This window comes from Bufo bufo, chromosome 1, assembly GCF_905171765.1.
Source record: "Bufo bufo chromosome 1, aBufBuf1.1, whole genome shotgun sequence".
NCBI classification, from domain to species: Eukaryota; Metazoa; Chordata; class Amphibia; order Anura; family Bufonidae; genus Bufo; species Bufo bufo.
The window spans coordinates 589,308,398-589,325,947 of NC_053389.1; the positions used below are offsets into that span (position 1 = coordinate 589,308,398).

Below are 17,550 nucleotides of genomic sequence, written 5' to 3' on the forward strand. Positions count from 1 at the left end.
AAAATGTCATATGTACCCTAAAATGGTACCAATGTAAACATCACCTCATCCTGCGAACAACAAGCCATCACACAAGACAATCACCAAAAAAATACGGCTTTCAGAATATTTTTTTCAAAAATGCTTTTATTGTGTAAAACTGAATAAAATTTTTAAAATTGACATATTTGGTATCTCTGTGTCTATAACGACCCGTTCTATTAAATTATCATGTGATCTACCCCCTCAAATGAAAAATGTAAAAAATAAATAAAAACTATTCCAGCAATTTTTGGTCACCTTACCGTGCAAAAAAATATCATGTACCCCAAAATTGTACCAATGAAAAAGTCAACTTATCCCACCAAAAACGAGTGTCCTCACAGAAGACCATCGCCAGAAAAATAAAACAAATATGGTGCTCAGAAAATGACAACTAAATATATTTTTTTTTTTAAATGTTAAGAAACATATAAAATTGGTATGCCTGTAATCTTACTGACCAGCAGAATAATGTTAACATGTTTTTTCCCATGCAGTGCACGCAGCAATAACAAAACCTAAAAGGCGATGAGAGTTGCTGCCTTTTCCTTAGGCCTTCTGCACACGAGGCCGTGCTGCGGCCTGCAAATTGTGGGCCGCAATGCATGAACACTGACCTTGGGGCAGCCACAGCGGATCGCGGACCCATTCACTTTAATGGGTCTGCGATCCGCCCATGTTCTATTTTTTTGCGGAACAGAAGTACGGGACGAAACCCCACAGAAGCACTCTGTAGTAGTGCTTCCGTAGGGTTCCGTTCTGTGCTTCCGTTCCGCACCATTCCGCATCTCTGGATTTGCGGACCCATTGAAGTGAATCCGTGATGTGGAATGCCCACGGAACAGCGCCCGTGTATTGCGGATCCGCAAATCCGGTCCGCAATACGGCAACAGGAAGCACACGTTCGTGTGCAGGGGGCCTTATCCCGTTTCCTAAAAATCTGAATACAAAGCAATCAAGAAGTCACATGTACCCCAAAATAGGACCAATGATAATGGCAATTCACCCCACAAAAAATGAGCCCTCACACAGTTCTGAGAAAAGAGAAAAATAAAAAATGTATGGTTGTCAGAAAATAGCGATACTGGTACCTCAGTGGCTGTTTGAAAGCAACATGGCTCCTGTAAACTATTCAATCAAAATCAGCGCTGCAAAAGGTGATACTTCCCTTCTGAACCCTGCAGCGTACCCACATAGCAGTTTACATCCACATTTATGGCATTTCACTTTGGGGGCATATCGCTAGGATATGCCCCCATTGTCTTAAAGGTGCGGGTCCCTGCAAGGTGGTGGCTGGAGGACTCTGGTCTGGCCACCACCAAGCCAGCTCCCCATAGAAGTGAATGGGAGCGTACCGCGCATGCGCGGCCCCCCGCTTCCATTCATTTCTATGGGGCTGACGGAAATAACGAGTCAGCGCTCAGCTATTTTCGCCGGCTCCATAGAAAATGAATGGAGGGCGGCTATGCATGCACAGTTCACCCTCCTTCACTTGCGGGGCTCCGTTTTCGACATCGGTGCGGGTCCCAGCAGTGGGTCCCGCACCGATTAGACAATAGGGGCATATCCTAGCTATATGCCCCCATTGTCCATGATGAGACAACCCCTTTAAAGTGCAAACTGTCTGTGTCCATAAGAGGTTAAAGCTCTGCATCTTTTCTTTTGGAATATTTTTCCTTTTGCCCTTAACTTTGTGACAGTGAGTACAAAAAAAAAAAAAAGCCCAAATCAAACAGTTGAGGTTTACTTTTCCCAATCTAGAATTGTGAGAGCTGACACATGGAGTGCCCACGGCTTTTGTCTGTACTTGCTATTAATCGTTTCTAACAAACCTGCAGTAATTATTACTAAAACATGATAAATGAATTATAAATCACATACTGCTTGAAATCTGAAAATGGTTCTGAGTGAAGTTTGCCTCAAACACCGCTATAATTAAAAACAAACATTTGCTTCTTTCACACATTTGACAATGGTTTACTTTTGGTTCTCATTTAAACTTTTTTTTTCTTTTGCTCTTCTAAACCAGAGACCCATTTTGTTCTCCTACAGTTTGTCATTTCCTGTACTGTACCACTAGCCGATTACAGAACACTTTTTCTATTGTAAATGCTATAGCAGAACTTATTCGCATGTGGGGGACTATCCTAGAAATGCAGAGGCGCCTGCGCAGAGGCTGCTCTGAAGCCCCAGTAGAGCTTCTTCCCGTGTTCTGCGAATCAGAGCGGCAGCACAAGCAGAAAATTGTCAAGGCCAGGCTAAATGTCCAGCCCTGTCAATCTAGTGCCAGGTGGGCCCTTTCCAGCTGATGAGACGAATTGATTCACTCATCTCTAATCAGGATTTATGATATAAATATTTATTACACTGTTGAGGGTATATTTTAATTACTAAATTGTATTTTTCTATTAGAAAAATAGCTCTGAAATGGCCCATATTGTGACTGTTGTTGCCCTCACTGCCTCTGTCCACATTTATATATATATATATTTTATTGTCAAATGGGTGTGGCGCTGTCAGCACTAATTGGAAAATGTTAGGGAGCAACACCCCCAACTTTTTATACTCAGTTGCCAATTTATTGAAATATTTGTATGAGGAATAACAGAAGAATGATGCAAACCATGCTCCAGAATTGTTGTATGAAAAGTCTAGAAACAGACATGTTAGTGGTGGTGGTGACGGGTCCTCTTCACACATAAATTTGCTCTGGGTTTTTTCAACCTATTAAAAACACAATAGAAGCCATTTGCATTTCTTTTCCATGCCACAAATATTTTTTATGCTGTTTTTTAATAGTGTTTTTATTTCAAAAGAAATGTGTGGATGGTGTTTTTTTCAGGTATTTTTCCTATGAAACTGGAAAAAGCAACATAGTTTCAACCTGGTATGTCTTAGAAAAAACGCCACAATAAACACCACCTAATGGAAAAAAATACATATACCTCACAGACTATTTGCCAAAATCTGTCGCTCAGAAAAAAAAAATACAAATGTGCACAAAAACACTACAAAAAAAATCTGTATGAACACATCCTATCAGTATTTCTGTATTTATTGTGAATCCATCAATAGGCCTAACATGGTGCGAAGCTTTGTAATATACAGTAAGTATTATATAAGCATTTTGTTTTCAAATCATGGCTTTTAGTAAAATCATGAAAACCCGTTGTTAGAGTGTTATAATCAAGTAATATTATAATACTTGAATAATACACAAACTAATATAAGTTTTTCTTTCTTTTCTTTTTTTTATAGCAATGTCCCCTGGTGCCGATAGTCTCAACAGTGTGGACATTCCTGCTGTGTCTGAGATCATTTTGCAGACTCTTAATGAGCTGGCTAATTCTTTCCAAGACATGTCTGACCGCTGTCTGCTTGTTTTACATTTGGAAGTCAGGTATGTTTCATCATCTGCCTTCAGGTGGTACTTAAATAAGTAATGGCCATAATGTACATTTGTGACACATGCATGATGGTACCAACTAAAGATGAGCGAAGTATTAAAATATCCAGTTCAGCAGCTTCACTGAAGTTCGACAAGAAATTCAATTAGTCAAATTAATTTATCACGAATGGCTATGAATCAGGTACCGGCCGTGCTGTGGTGAGGAACTGCGCGGCCAATTAGCCTGCAGCTGCCTTTCATTTAATAATGAAGACAGCACTGTATAGTCAGTCTTCATTGTTGATGGTCATGTGGGACCTTTAAAGCACCTTTAAACAGGGGCTGTACCACTTCTACAACCTCAGCTCTCTGCTGCCCTACAGGTGGGAGCCATTCTTCTGCCATCTGCTTTTCCTCCTTTTCAACATCATCAGGAGTAAAGCCAGCAAAAGATGAGCATGGTCATCAAGTCCCCCCCCCCTAAGGGCTGCAGACTGGATGGTATTGGTTGGCACGCTGGCAGTGGAATGATAAAGGCTTCCATTTTATTGGTATTGAATTACATATCTTAGTTTGCGGCTGATGTACGAATAAATAAATAAAACTAACACAGAATAAGTCTTCCTGCAGTATCCCTGCACTCTCCCTACAGTCTCTCCAATGTTCTTCTCTGAATGGTTTTCAGCAGCACTGTCCCTAGCACATGAGCACTTGCTGCGTCTCTCCCTATGCCCAGTTCACAGGACAATGGCGGAGACCGCCCAGGATGAGGGTTTTATAGGGCTGTGACATCACAGGGAATGGCTATCTGAGGATTGGCTGGCTGCACAGGGTTATGTGTGATCTTGTGTTCCTGGGCTTGTCTCCTCTACACTTAGTTTCGCTTTGTAACATGTGCAGCTGCCAATTTAGGAAACCCTGATTTGTTACCACGAATCGCGAGAAAATTCGGATTCGTTGCAAATCTAAGTTTTCCTAACCTTTGGACCAAATTCCGCATTGAATGCGTTACTCAACACTACCACCAACTAGGGTTGCACTGGGTATCAAATTATCGATACGCAATCGATACTTTTGTACCGGTATCGATTCGATACCGGGATTTGGCATTTACCTACTGCGCAGCCTATTATCAGAGAACATGGAGCGCGCTGCTCTCAGCGCACGCCAAGTTCTCCTCAGCAGCACAGGGGAAAAAGTCACTCTATCCCTCCCCCTGTGCTGCTGCCACCAATGAGGAGAGAGAGGGGAGGAGGGGGGGAGGGGCTGTGCCCACTGCACCACCAATGAAGATAAGTAATCCATTAATACAGATACAGGAGGCGGGTGCCGGCTGCAGAATCACATAGCCGGCACCCGACCTCTATGGGAGCTGCGATCAGCGGCAGTTAACCCCTCAGGTGTGATCGCATTGGTGGCGCAGTGCGCCCCCAACCCCCCCAGTATTAAATCATTGGTGGTAGTGGCCACAGGGTCACCTCCGCCCTCTTCATTGGTGGTGCATTGGTAGTTGTGATTGGAGCCCCAGCAGTGTAATCCTGGGTTCCTGGGTCTCCAATCGATTACCATGGCAGCCAGGATGCTACTGAAGCTCTGGCTGCCATGGTAATCTCCCTGCTGCTGTGTGCACAGGGCAGCAGGGAGAGTGTGAAGTCCTATTCACCCAAATAGAGCTCTATTAGGGTGAATAGGACAAGGGATCAAAAGATCAAAGATCCTAGGTTCTATCCCCTAAGGGCGAAATAGTTATTAAATAGAAAAATAAAATAAGTTTTTTTTTATAACACAAAAATATTAAGTATAAATCACCCCCTTTCCCAATTTTACATATAAAATAAATAAACATATTACATATTGCCACATCCAGACTATTAAAATATAAAAAAAATCTCCTATGCGGTGAACGCCGTAACAAAAAAAAATGCGCAATTTGCCATTTTATTTTAAATTTTGCCACCCCCCCCAAAAAAAATAGGATAGAACTGTTCGATTATGGGCCGGACGTTCAATAAAATGCTGAATACACGCAGCTTTTTTGGTATTGAATATCGCAATACTTTTTTATGGTATCTAAATTGAATAAAAATGTTGGTATCGTGACAACCCTACTACCAACATTCATCATCTCAATGTAGAGCTCAGTGTGGTTATACAGTATATATTTCACATGAAAATGAAATTACACTGCTCAAAAAAATAAAGGGAACACTTAAACAACTCAATGTAACTCCAAGTCAATCACACTTCTGTGAAATCAAACTGTCCACTTAGGAAGCAACACTGAGTGACAATCAATTTCACATGCTGTTGTGCAAATGGGATAGACAACAGGTGGAAATTATAGGCAATTAGCAAGACACCCCCAATAAAGGAGTGGTTCTGCAGGTGGTGACCACAGACCACTTCTCAGTATCTATGCTTCCTGGCTGATGTTTTGGTCACTTTTGAATGCTGGCGGTGCTTTCACTCTAGTGGTAGCATGAGACGGAGTCTACAACCCACACAAGTGGCTCAGGTAGTGCAGCTTATCCAGGATGGCACATCAATGCGAGCTGTGGCAAAAAGGTTTGCTGTGTCTGCCAGCGTAGTGTCCAGAGCATGGAGGCGCTACCAGGAGACAGGTCAGTACATCAGGAGACGTGGAGGAGGCCGTAGGAGGGCAACAACCCAGCAGCAGGACCGCTACCTCCGCCTTTGTGCAAAGAGGAACAGGAGGAGCACTGCCAGAGCCCTGAAAAATGACCTCCAGCAGGCCACAAATGTGCATGTGTCTCCGTGAGTGCCCGACGTCCACAGGTGGGGGTTGTGCTTACAGCCCAACACCGTGCAGGACGTTTGGCATTTGCCAGAGAACACCAAGATTGGCAAATTCGCCACTGGTGTCCTGTGCTCTTCACAGATAAAAGCAGGTTCACACTGAGCACATGTGACAGACGTGACAGAGTCTGGAGACTCCGTGGAGAACGTTCTGCTGCCTGCAACATCCTCCAGCATGACCGTTTTGGCATTGGGTCAGTAATGGTGTGGGGTGGCATTTCTTTGGAGGGCCGCACAGCCCTCCATGTGCTCGCCAGAGGTAGCCTGAATGCCATTAGGTACCGAGATGAGATCCTCAGACCCCTTGTGAGACCATATACTGGTGCGGTTGGCCCTGGGTTCCTCCTAATGCAAGACAATGCTAGACCTTATGTGGCTGGAGTGTGTCAGCAGTTCCTGCAAGACGAAGGCATTGATGCTATGGACTGGCGCGCCCGTTCCCCAGACCTGAATCCAATTGAGCACATCTGGGACATCATGTCTCGCTCTATCCACCAACGTCATGTTGCACCACAGACTGTCCAGAAGTTGGCAGATGCTTTAGTCCAGGTCTGGGAGGAGATCCCTCAGGAGACCGCCCGCCACCTCATCAGGAGCATGCACAGGCGTTGTAGGGAGGTCATACAGGCACGTGGAGGCCACACACACTAATGAGCCTCATTTTGACTTGTTTTAAGGACATTACATCAAAGTTGGATCAGCCTGTAGTGTGTGTTTCCACTTTAATTTTCAGTGTGACTCCAAATCCAGACCTCCATGGGTTGAAAAATTTGATTTCCATTTTTTAATTTTTGTGTGATTTTGTTGTCAGCACATTCAACTATGTAAAGAACAAAGTATTTCAGAAGAATATTTAATTAATTCAGATCTAGGATGTGTTATTTTTGTGTTCCCTTTATTTTTTTGAGCAGTGTATATTTAATAAATAGAAAGTTCCATTTTAAGTCGCCATACACTTTAGCCACATTCATTAAAACTCACTTGTATGTCCGCTAAAGGAATCCGCACCGTCGCATTACAATCACGAAATTTGGCACACAGGTACATCAGGTGTCCGGGAAGGTTTTAGACCGGGTCTCAGCTCTCCAGCATGTACCATTCCTGAGATATTCCCAAAAAATGGGACCTACATTAGCCAATTGAAGCCTGCAGGTCTTCATATCCCAACTGCTATACACACGATCACATGTCCCTTATCAGCCAATAGAAGCTCGCAGGTCCTTAGTCTCCACATACACACAGTTTTACACCAGGTTTCCATAACAACCCAGCCATTTTTCTTCACTGTTGCAGGTCAGCTTTAAAGGCGCAGGGCTCTGTAGATGACACTGTTAAGGGAGCGGAGTGCTGTGGAGGTCACAGTTCGGGGGCAGGTAGGGTGGCTAATCAGGCCACCCTCAAAAGACGGACTTAGCTAAGCCATGCCCTGATTCGGTTAGGCCATGCCCCTCCCACTCTGCAGCCGACAGGGATTGAAAAAATGAAGGTAAAGATCAACTTCTGTCAGCTGCAGGGGTGGAGGGATGGTGACTTTCTCCCTGCAGCTCACGCTCAGACAGCACTGTGCTGCTGTCTAAGAGTGAGCTGTTTAAAAGGACATCCCTGCGTGAGATATTCCCAAAAATGCATTAGCCAATAGAAGCCTGGTCACATGACCCTTATCAGCCAATAGAAGCTTGCAGGCCCTTAGTCTCCACATGCACACAGTTTTACACCATGTTTCCATAACAACCCAGCCATTTTTCTTCACTGCTGTAGGTCAGCTTCAAAGGGGCAGGGCGCTGTGCATGACAATGTTAATGGAGCGGAGTGCTGTGGAGGTGACCGTTCAGGGGGCAGGTAGGTTGGCCATTCAGGCCACCCTCAAAAGACAGACTTAAAAACCCCGCCCCCAGGTCCTGCTAAGCCATGTCCCTGCCCTCCTCCGAAACCGATTGGGATTGAAAAAATGAAGGTAAAAAACAACTTCTGTCAGCTGCAGGGGTGGGAGGAAGGGTGACTATCTCCCTGCAGCTCACGCTCAGAGAGCACAGGGCTGCTGTCTGAGAGTGAGCTGTTAAAAAGAACATCCCTGTGTCTGTACAGGCCCTGCGCCAGAGGTCCGGCCTAAAACCGGACCTCTGGCCACCCTAGGGGCAGGCTGCTGTGGAGGTCACAGTTAAGGGGACGGTCCGCTATGGAGGTTAGTGATAAGGGGCAGATTGCTGTAGAGGCCACTGTTAAGGGGACGAGGTGTTGTGGAAATCACTGTTAAGGAGCTGGGGTACTGTGGAGGTCACTAATAAAGGGGCAGCCGCTGTGGAGGTCACTGTTAGAGGGGCGGGCTGCTGTGGTGGTCACTGATGAGGGGGTGGGATGCTGTGGAGGTCACTGTTAAAAGGGCGGGCTGCTGGGAGGTCTCTGTTAAGGGGACAGAGAACTGTAGAGGTCACAGTTAAGGGGTTGGTCCACTATGGAGGTCAGTGTTAAGGGGTGGGTGCTGTAGAGGTCACAGTTAAGGGGGCAGGATATTGTGGAAATCACTGTTAACGAGACAGGGTACTGTGGAGGTCTCTAATAAAGGGGCGGACGCTATGGAGGTCACTGTTAAAGGGGCAGGGTACTGTAGATGTCACTGTTTTAGCGGATACTGTCGATATCTTTTAACGATACACACAAACATTAAATGAAATAGATGAAATATACCTGTATGAAGCCGGGTCCTTCTGCTAGTATATTAATATTCATCAATGCTGTCACGGTCCCTTGTTGTGAACTACTGTATATGCAAAGCTCTCGCATATAGGACTAATATATTTCAACTGATAACGGCTATATCGTTATGCAGAGTCACATTATGTGAATGTTGTTAATTGCAATCAGTTTGTACTTGACTTTGCGGCCATTAGCAATGTCCATATGGATCTACAGTGCTATTATACTGTCTATTGCCACTAATAGAAAATGTGTGCCAAGGATTTAACCAATAACTTCAGTTGATTTGCGCACTAGCGCTTCTCACCCCTGCTTGCTGTTTCTGACCTCTGCTGGGATTACCTGTGTTTCGGTATCGGGAGTTGAGTAGGAGAACAAGCGCTGAAGAAACAGCCGTCAGATCGCGCATCTCACCACTTGACTTTACCTCCTCACTGCGCTGTGCTTGGGAATGTTTGCTGGCTCGTAACTCTTTATGCATACACTCTTGGTCACTGAGAATGCCTAATTTGTCTCAATATAACAGATTAGGGGCATCAAAAATCTCTGCTTGGGTGTTCTTTGAGCTGTTTGTACCAATGTCCCAAAGAAAAGGTGGACACTATGCTACCGGCAGCGCTATAAACCACCCATCTGTGCCAGTGACATCACCGACTCACTGCTAGGCAGAAGTCTCTGCTTAGCATAGTGATGTGAAGCCCGGTGCGTGACCGGCACACAACAAACAGATCCTCGGGATGCAGCATGGCAAGGGGGAGCATCGGAGCAAGGAAATGCTCTGATGCTCCACTCATGTAGTCAAAGTATAAAGAAGCCCTGAACACAGAGAACCCCTTTAACAGCACCATACAGCTGAATAACTAATCAGCCCAGTTACTCAGTGATAATTCCTTTTGCCTTTCAGCAGCTTTGAAAAGCTGGGTAGCATGTGGAGGTATGCTGGAGATCAGGGTTGTCCTGATTTTATAATTAGGATCTATGTAGTGATAGATCCATTCATATAGCTAGACCAGCTTGCTGTTTGGGGTCCTGGAGAAGCTGGGTGACAGCTGATTATTTTGCCCTGGCACCATGTGATAGAAGCCCACATCATCAGGGTGGCATTGTGTATATTTTATATAACCAATATGCCCCGTCACCACTGCACAGAGGTTGTTACCCAGCTTTCCCAGACTGCAGAATGCCAGCTCAGTCTGTGTATGAATTGCTAAATCCTAAGCATTGTAGAATAAATAGCTGGACTTGTTAGCCAGGGGCCAGGAAAAGCGAAGTAAGAATCCCAGTGACAAATCCTCATTACTGTGGCATAGCTAGATAGATTTGTCATTCAGGGTCCAGAGAAAGCTAGGTAACTTGATGCGCTGCAGAATATGTTGGCACAAAGGAGTAAAATAAATAAATTATATGGATCTGATAAGAACTGCTAAATAACAAGTCTACCAATATAAATTATTCCCCTTGCTCCCAAATAGTGCCATAGCTAAGCAGGTTTGCCTTTCAGGGTCCTAGTAAACCTGGGTTACAACCATGTGGAACTGCAATAGACTGCAGAATACTAAATCTACCAAAATGAATACTCCTCTTCACTCCTAAATATTGCCATAGCCAGACAGATTTACCTGTCAGGGCCATAGGAAAGCTGGGCTACACTCATATGGAACTGTATTAGACTGCAGAATACAAAATCTACCAAAATAAATCCCTCTTGTCACTTCTATATACCATATTTTTCGCCATATAAGAAGCACCTAGGACTTAGAGGAGGAAAATAAAAATTGTATTTAATTTTTTTTTATCAATTAGACCTCAGATAAGACCTCCATATGAATGAGCCCCAATCAGACCTCCATAAGTCACCCAATCAGACCTCAGACCAGATCTCCATGTAATTGACCCCCATGTTCAGATGCCGCTGCTCCTAGGATCCAGCTTCCTACTTCTTCTTCCTGCCGCACGCTATACTGTGACCTGACTTGCACAGTGTGAGGTCACAGCACGGCGAGCTGCCAAGTACCAGAAAGCTGTGAGTACAGAGCCTGGGCATCGCTGCATTCATCGCTTCCCAGCTCTCCTGTACTAACGAGCGCTTCCACAACAGAAGCACACAATATTCCCCCCATAAGATGCACTGACATTTTTCCCCCACTTTGGTGGAGTTGCATCTTATAGGGTGAAAAATATGGTAGCGCCATATTTAGGCAGTTTTTCCTTTTAGGGTCTTGGGAAAGCTGGGTTGGAACTGTAATAGACAGCTCAATACCAAATCTACCAAGATAAGGCCCCTCCTTGGTCATAAATAGTGTCATAGCTGGGCAGATTTACCTTTCAGGCTCTTGGGAAAGCTTGGTTACTTGCACTATGAATGGGTAACATTATAATTTAAAATTATTTTTTTATTGTTTTTCAACAAGAAGTAATAACAGAAAGGTCAATGGTGTTTCAACCTTATGGAAGTATACACATAACCTGAGCATACAATGAATGGGTAACATTATAGTCTTATGGACAACTCCACGAGACTTGTAATCCTACTTTCCCACACTGATGAATGTCATATTTGCCTAGACAGGCAGTGAGAAATCCCTTCTGGCTATATAGTCAAACTTGACATTCAGGCACCTGGAAAAGCTGGATAGCACTTTCTGTAGTGTCAGTTGTGTAGTACTGTCCAGTATCCTGCACACACAGAGGGGAGGTTTTGTAAAAAGCCATTGAAGTTTTGCAGCTTCCACCTCTTTTACACTATTCGGGATGTCTATTGAAGTGAATGCAGTGTTAAGCTACGCCCATTCCTGAACTTTCCTGTCTGCCTGTGAGCTCATGCACAGAGCCGATCTCTAGCCAAAGATGGAGAGGCAGGGAGGAAGAAGGCACTTCTCTGACTGCAGTATTTCTGTTTATCTGCTTTCCGCAGCATTTTGCAGATGTCCATGAAGGTCTGCAGGCAAACGTTCTTGAGCAGATAATGTTATTTTTTTTCTTGTTTTTCAAGGTTTAGTGGCTAAAGGTTGCAGTCAGAGCAACTTAAGCTCCTGTTTGCTGCAATCTTGTCTAAAACATTTCTAATACAAGTTTCTCTATAATAGGGAGGTCTCTGAAAAGTTCACAGAGGGAAGCGTCTGCAAGTTTACGTGTAACGTGCCAGACTGAAAGGCATTTGACATTTTGTGTGTGACCCAAGGGGTCAGCCTTTCATAAGAGAGTTTTCGTTCTCGGTGCTAGGAATTAAGAGTGTACTGTGAAGGCATCAATCACAAGGTTTATTTTCCAGGTGATCTTTGAGAAACTCCATGCAGGTAAATTAAAATCTGTCCCAGTGACATGGCTGAGGTTATAGAAAATGTGACCTACGGCACTGTGTCCTTAAAGCACCGAGAAATGGAATTTTCCTTAAGCTCCACATTATCTGACCCTAATACACTGTTTTATTTTGGTGCTCACACCACATTTATAACATTTAATCATAAACGTTTTCATGTTTTCATTTTCAAAATGACATTTGAAAGATAACATAAAATGTGGAGAATATGTCAGTCGTCACGATATATAAAAATGCATTGATGTTTTTATTTTATAAATTTTTTTTATTCAGAGTTCACTGCTTCCATTATCTTATTCCCTTGGCCAAGCAAGGAAACTACGCAATTGTAGCTAATGCAGAAAGCATGGATTATGACCCTCTTATTGTGAGACTGAACAAGGACGTAAGTGGAATAGAAGAGGCAATGGGTGCCAGTCTCCAGCAGCACAAGTTCCAGTACATCTTTGAAGGTATCATTTTACATGTGTTTTGTGTTATTTTGCTCTCCTTGTTATATTATCATTTTCTTAACTTCTTAATAACTGTCCATCTTTTGCTCGTACTGAATCTACAGTAACATCTTTTGGCGTCTCTAAAGAAGAACGTAGTGAGCGCTTCCCTGAGAGCTCCTGCGCTAAGAACAGGCTGTTACTAACAGTTCCTGTTCTTACAGCAGACTCCTGACTACAGGAAACGCCAATCTCAAGTGTTTAACCATTTGATCACAATGGTCCATGACTATGGCATAATCAAAGTTGACTTCCCTCCTCGGTTGGGTCACCAGATTTCCTGAGTGCCGTCTACAGGAGTATGCTCATACATTATAAGTATGAAAGTTGTAAAATAGCAATTTACTTAGCAAGTTATTTAGCATGAACCTATAATAATCAAAAAATTATAAATAAAATTATATAAATTGCACAGTAATTTATTTGTACTCCCAAAATGTGCCCAAAAAATAAGACATTTTCTATAATAAAAAAAAGGCCTTATACAGCTACATTAATGGAAAAATAAGCTATGGCTGGTGAAGTCATCTTTAGCCCCTTCCTGACACAGCGATTTTCTGTTTTTTTGTTTTTTACTCCCTGCTTTCCCAGAGCCATAACTTTTTTTATTTTTCTGTTCACATAGCCATATGAGAGCTGTTTTTTTGCTTACCAATTTGCACTTTCTAATTACATAATTTAATATTGCACATAATGTAGTGGAATGCTGAAAAAAAAATATCCAAATGGGATAGAATTGCAAAAGAAATGTAATTCCACCACAGTTTCATTTTTATGACGTTTCCTATGTGGAAAAACTGACAAATTATGTTCATTCTCTGGGTCAGTGCAATTACAGCTGTACCACATTTTTATAGTTTTATGGTGTTTTAAAGGGAACCTGTCATCAACTTTATGCTGAGCTGACTGAGGGCAGTATAAAGTAGTGACAGAAATGCTGATTTCAGCGGTGTGTCACTCATGAGCTAATAGTAAGTGGTTGCCGAGAACCAGTATCTTAATCATTGCAGCCTTAAAAAGGGTCAAATGTACCTGAGAAGAGTCCAGGTTAGCCATAATCTCCTGCTCTCCTCGCCCATCTGCTGATGATTGACAGTTCTCTACTAGAGAGAAAGGGAGAAAACTAGGTAGAAGACTGTCAATCATCAGGTGGGCAGGGAGAGCAGGAATTCATGAATAACCAGGACTCTTCTCAGGTGGCCATGACTCTTTTCCAGGCCCAGTCTGCAATGATGTGATGTTGGTTCTCGGCAACCCCTTACTTTTAACTTATAAATGACAGACAGCTGAAATCAACTCACCTGTCTCTACTTTATTCTGCCTTTAGTATGGGCAGCATAAAGTTGATGACAGGTTCCCTTTAACCCCTTAAGAACAGCAATTTTCCTTTTTCTTTTTATATTAACTCCCTGTCTTCAGTGGCGATTATAGGAGCAATATATAGGGGGGGGGGGGGCACATAAGATACCACAGTCCAAAATGGGGGGCACTAATAATTTTCACCACTTAAACATACCAGCTCAGCATCATAAAGTAATCCTAAAAAAGCAAACTAAGACTAAACAGGCTAAAATAATCAGTAATTTTATTAAATACATAAATATTACAAAAGACACAAAAGATAGTGTTGAAATTGTGAACAATATCCAGCTCACCTGCTGCCTCTATCCCTTGGATTGACTTCCCTGATGCACGGAAACCTTGGTAAGACCGTGAACTTGTAGGAATAAAAAGATGAATCCAGCATCGAAGTTGAAAATGTTGTGGGTTCCTTTATTCAATATAGTACAGATCCATACAGTGACAGCATCACCTCAGTGTTCCAAGTGATCGTTTACGCGTTTCGAACAAACGTGTTCTTAACTCATCAGAAATTTCCAAATGGCAATGGTTATAAAGGCTAGTCACAACCACTCCTCCCATCAACAGATGGTGATTAGAAGCTGTAGATTGCGACACTCAAGCCAGAGCCAATAGGAAAATCTGAAGCTAACATTGGTGTAAGATAAAATTGTGTGAAAACCAAATTCGTGCACTTAAAATGTGTACTATTCAGGCTCTCAGGTCTAAATCAGGAATAACAATACATATAAACTAGTCTCACATAAAAAAATGGAAAGAATGGGTTCCTGAAAAACTGCATGGTCTGAACAGTGGTTTCCAATGTTAAAAGCAAAACAAAAAATGCAAATCAAACATGGCAGATTTATCTTCATAATTCCTCCCCTGAGTGGAATAAACAAATAAATAAATAAATAAATAAGTACACCAGGAATGGACTCAATCCTAATACAAATACATAAGTTCTTTTTTCAGATTCAAGCCATTCGGATGCCTCGTTTTTAATCGAAGAATCCAGAAGGCTTCCCTCTGTGTTAAACGCTTTTGGAAATTGCCCCCTCGAATAGAAGGCAAAACTCGCTCAATTCTAAAAGCGGAAAATGTTCGTAAGCGCCTATCATGTACCGAAATGAAATGCCTAGCTGCATTCGAAATATTAGCATACGAAGAATTGATGACATAGTTTAAATGTTCCAGGATTCCGTTTTTTTATTTTCTTATAGTACTTCTGACATAAAGGAGGTCATATTGTGTGCATCTGATAACATAAATAACCCCAGTGGTATTGCAGTGGCCAAATTTTCCCCCTCCCTAGCGAATTTAACCATGTCATACTGGGAGGAAATGTATATACCACAGATAATCCTTTTGTGGCGGCGCTGGATTGGTATGCCAGGTACATCGACGACCTGCTTATCATCTGGAGCAGTGATGTGCCTGCCATACCTGATTTCATGCGCTATCTCAATGACAATCCTTACAACTTGAGATTCACTTATTCACAGGATAGGTCTAAGATTAATTTTCTCGATCTAACTCTCACGGGTATCCCCCATTCGAATATACATTCATCTACTTATCGTAAACCGGTTGCTGGCAATGCGATTTTGAGAGCCAACAGCCATCATCCAATGCATACTATCAAGTCCATACCGGTAGGCGAAATGTTGCGTGCTAGCAGAAATTGTAGCGATGATGCTGTCTTCATTATGGAGTGCTGTATCATCGCGTCACGTATGTTGGCAAGGGGTTATGCTAGTTGGATGATTAAAAGAGCGGAAAAAATAGCACAGATGAAAAATCGTGAGACACTACTTTTCAGGAGGACTGATGAGGTTGGGGATGGTGCGAATACAGCAGGTGGGAAAGATCACAATAACCTGCCTACTTTGGTTCTTACGTACAGCAACCAATTCCAGCAGGTTAAACAGGTGGTATCGGAATGTATGTCGATCCTACATGAAGATTACATTTTACATGGCTTTCTGCAGGATAGTTATAGAGTGGCAGCTAGACGGTCTCCCACGCTGGCTTCTTCACTATCCCCTTCACTCTTCACTTCCACTCCAAAGAGAACTAAGGTCAGCACCAGGCTAAAATATACCGGGTTCACACGGTGCGGCAGCCATCCCTGCAAGACTTGCGGTTATGTCCTGGCCACCAAAACGTTTCAGGATTCTGAACATACTCTAACTTTCCCCATTAGGTCCTACATTAATTGCAATACCACTGGGGTTATTTATGTTATCAGATGCACACAATGTGACCTCCTTTATGTCGGAAGTACTATAAGAAAATAAAAAAACTGAATCCTGGAACATTTAAACTATGTCACCTATTCTTCGTATATTTCGAATGCAGCTAGGCATTTCATTTCGGTACATAATAGGAGCTTACGAACATTTTCCGCTTTTGCAATTGAGTGAGTTTTGCCTTCTATTCGAGGGGGCAATTTCCAAAAGCGTTTAACACAGAGGGAAGCCTTCTGGATTCTTCGATTAAAAACGAGGCATCCGAATGGCTTGAATCTGAAAAAAGAACTTATGTATTTGTATTAGGATTGAGTCCATTCCTGGTGTACTTATTTATTTATTTGTTTATTCCACTCAGAGGAGCAATTATGAAGATAAATCTGGCATGTTTGATTTGCATTTTATGTTGTGCTTTTAATATCGGAAACCACTGTTCAGACCATGCGGTTTTTCAGGAACCCATTCTTTCCATTTTTTTATGTGAGACTAGTTTATATGTATTGTTATTCCTGATTTAGACCTGAGAGCCTAAATAGTACACATTTTAAGTGCACGAATTTGGTTTTCACACAATTTTATCTTACACTAATGTTAGCTTCAGATTTTCCTATTGGCTCTGGCTTGAGTGTGTCGCAATCTACTGCTTCTAATCACCATCTGTTGATGGGAGGAGTGGTTGTGACTAGCCTTTATAACCATTGCCATTTGGAAATTTCTGATCAGTCATGATTAAGAACACGTTTGTTCGAAACACGTAGACGATCACTTGGAACACTGAGGTGATGCTGTCACTGTATGGATCTGTACTATATTGAATAAAGGAACCCACAACATTTTCAACTTCCATGCTGGATTCATCTTTTTATTCCATGCAGATAGTGCCCTTCAATAATTATTGGCACACAGTGCCCTAAAATAACTGCGCCTAGCAAATAGTGCATCTGACACTAATAGTGTAAACATAACGTCCCCCAAAAATAATTGTGGTAAGCTGATACTGTACCAAGTTGCCCCCACATTAATAGTGCTCCCAAAAGTCCCACCAATAGGAATAATTCTATGCTAGAGCACACATGGTAGTAATAGTGCTCCTACAGTGCCACCAACATGTCCCCACTGTGCCCCAGAAGTAATAATGCTCCCATAGTGCTCATACTAGTAATCATGTTCCCCATAGACCCCCAGTAGTAATAAAGCCCATCATAATGCTATGATATGATATGAATC

General features: G+C 42.7%; 1 protein-coding gene across 1 annotated transcript in view; it reads left to right on the forward strand.

Annotated features, from left to right (window-relative positions):
- Window positions 1-17,550, forward strand: part of EXOC4 (exocyst complex component 4) — a 533,336-nt gene that overhangs the window by 467,364 nt on the left and 48,422 nt on the right. Inside the window, exons 15-16 of the mRNA XM_040413403.1 lie at window positions 3,280-3,421; window positions 12,513-12,691. Coding sequence (XP_040269337.1) covers window positions 3,280-3,421; window positions 12,513-12,691 — 321 coding nt within the window. The remainder of the gene's footprint in view (window positions 1-3,279; window positions 3,422-12,512; window positions 12,692-17,550) is intronic.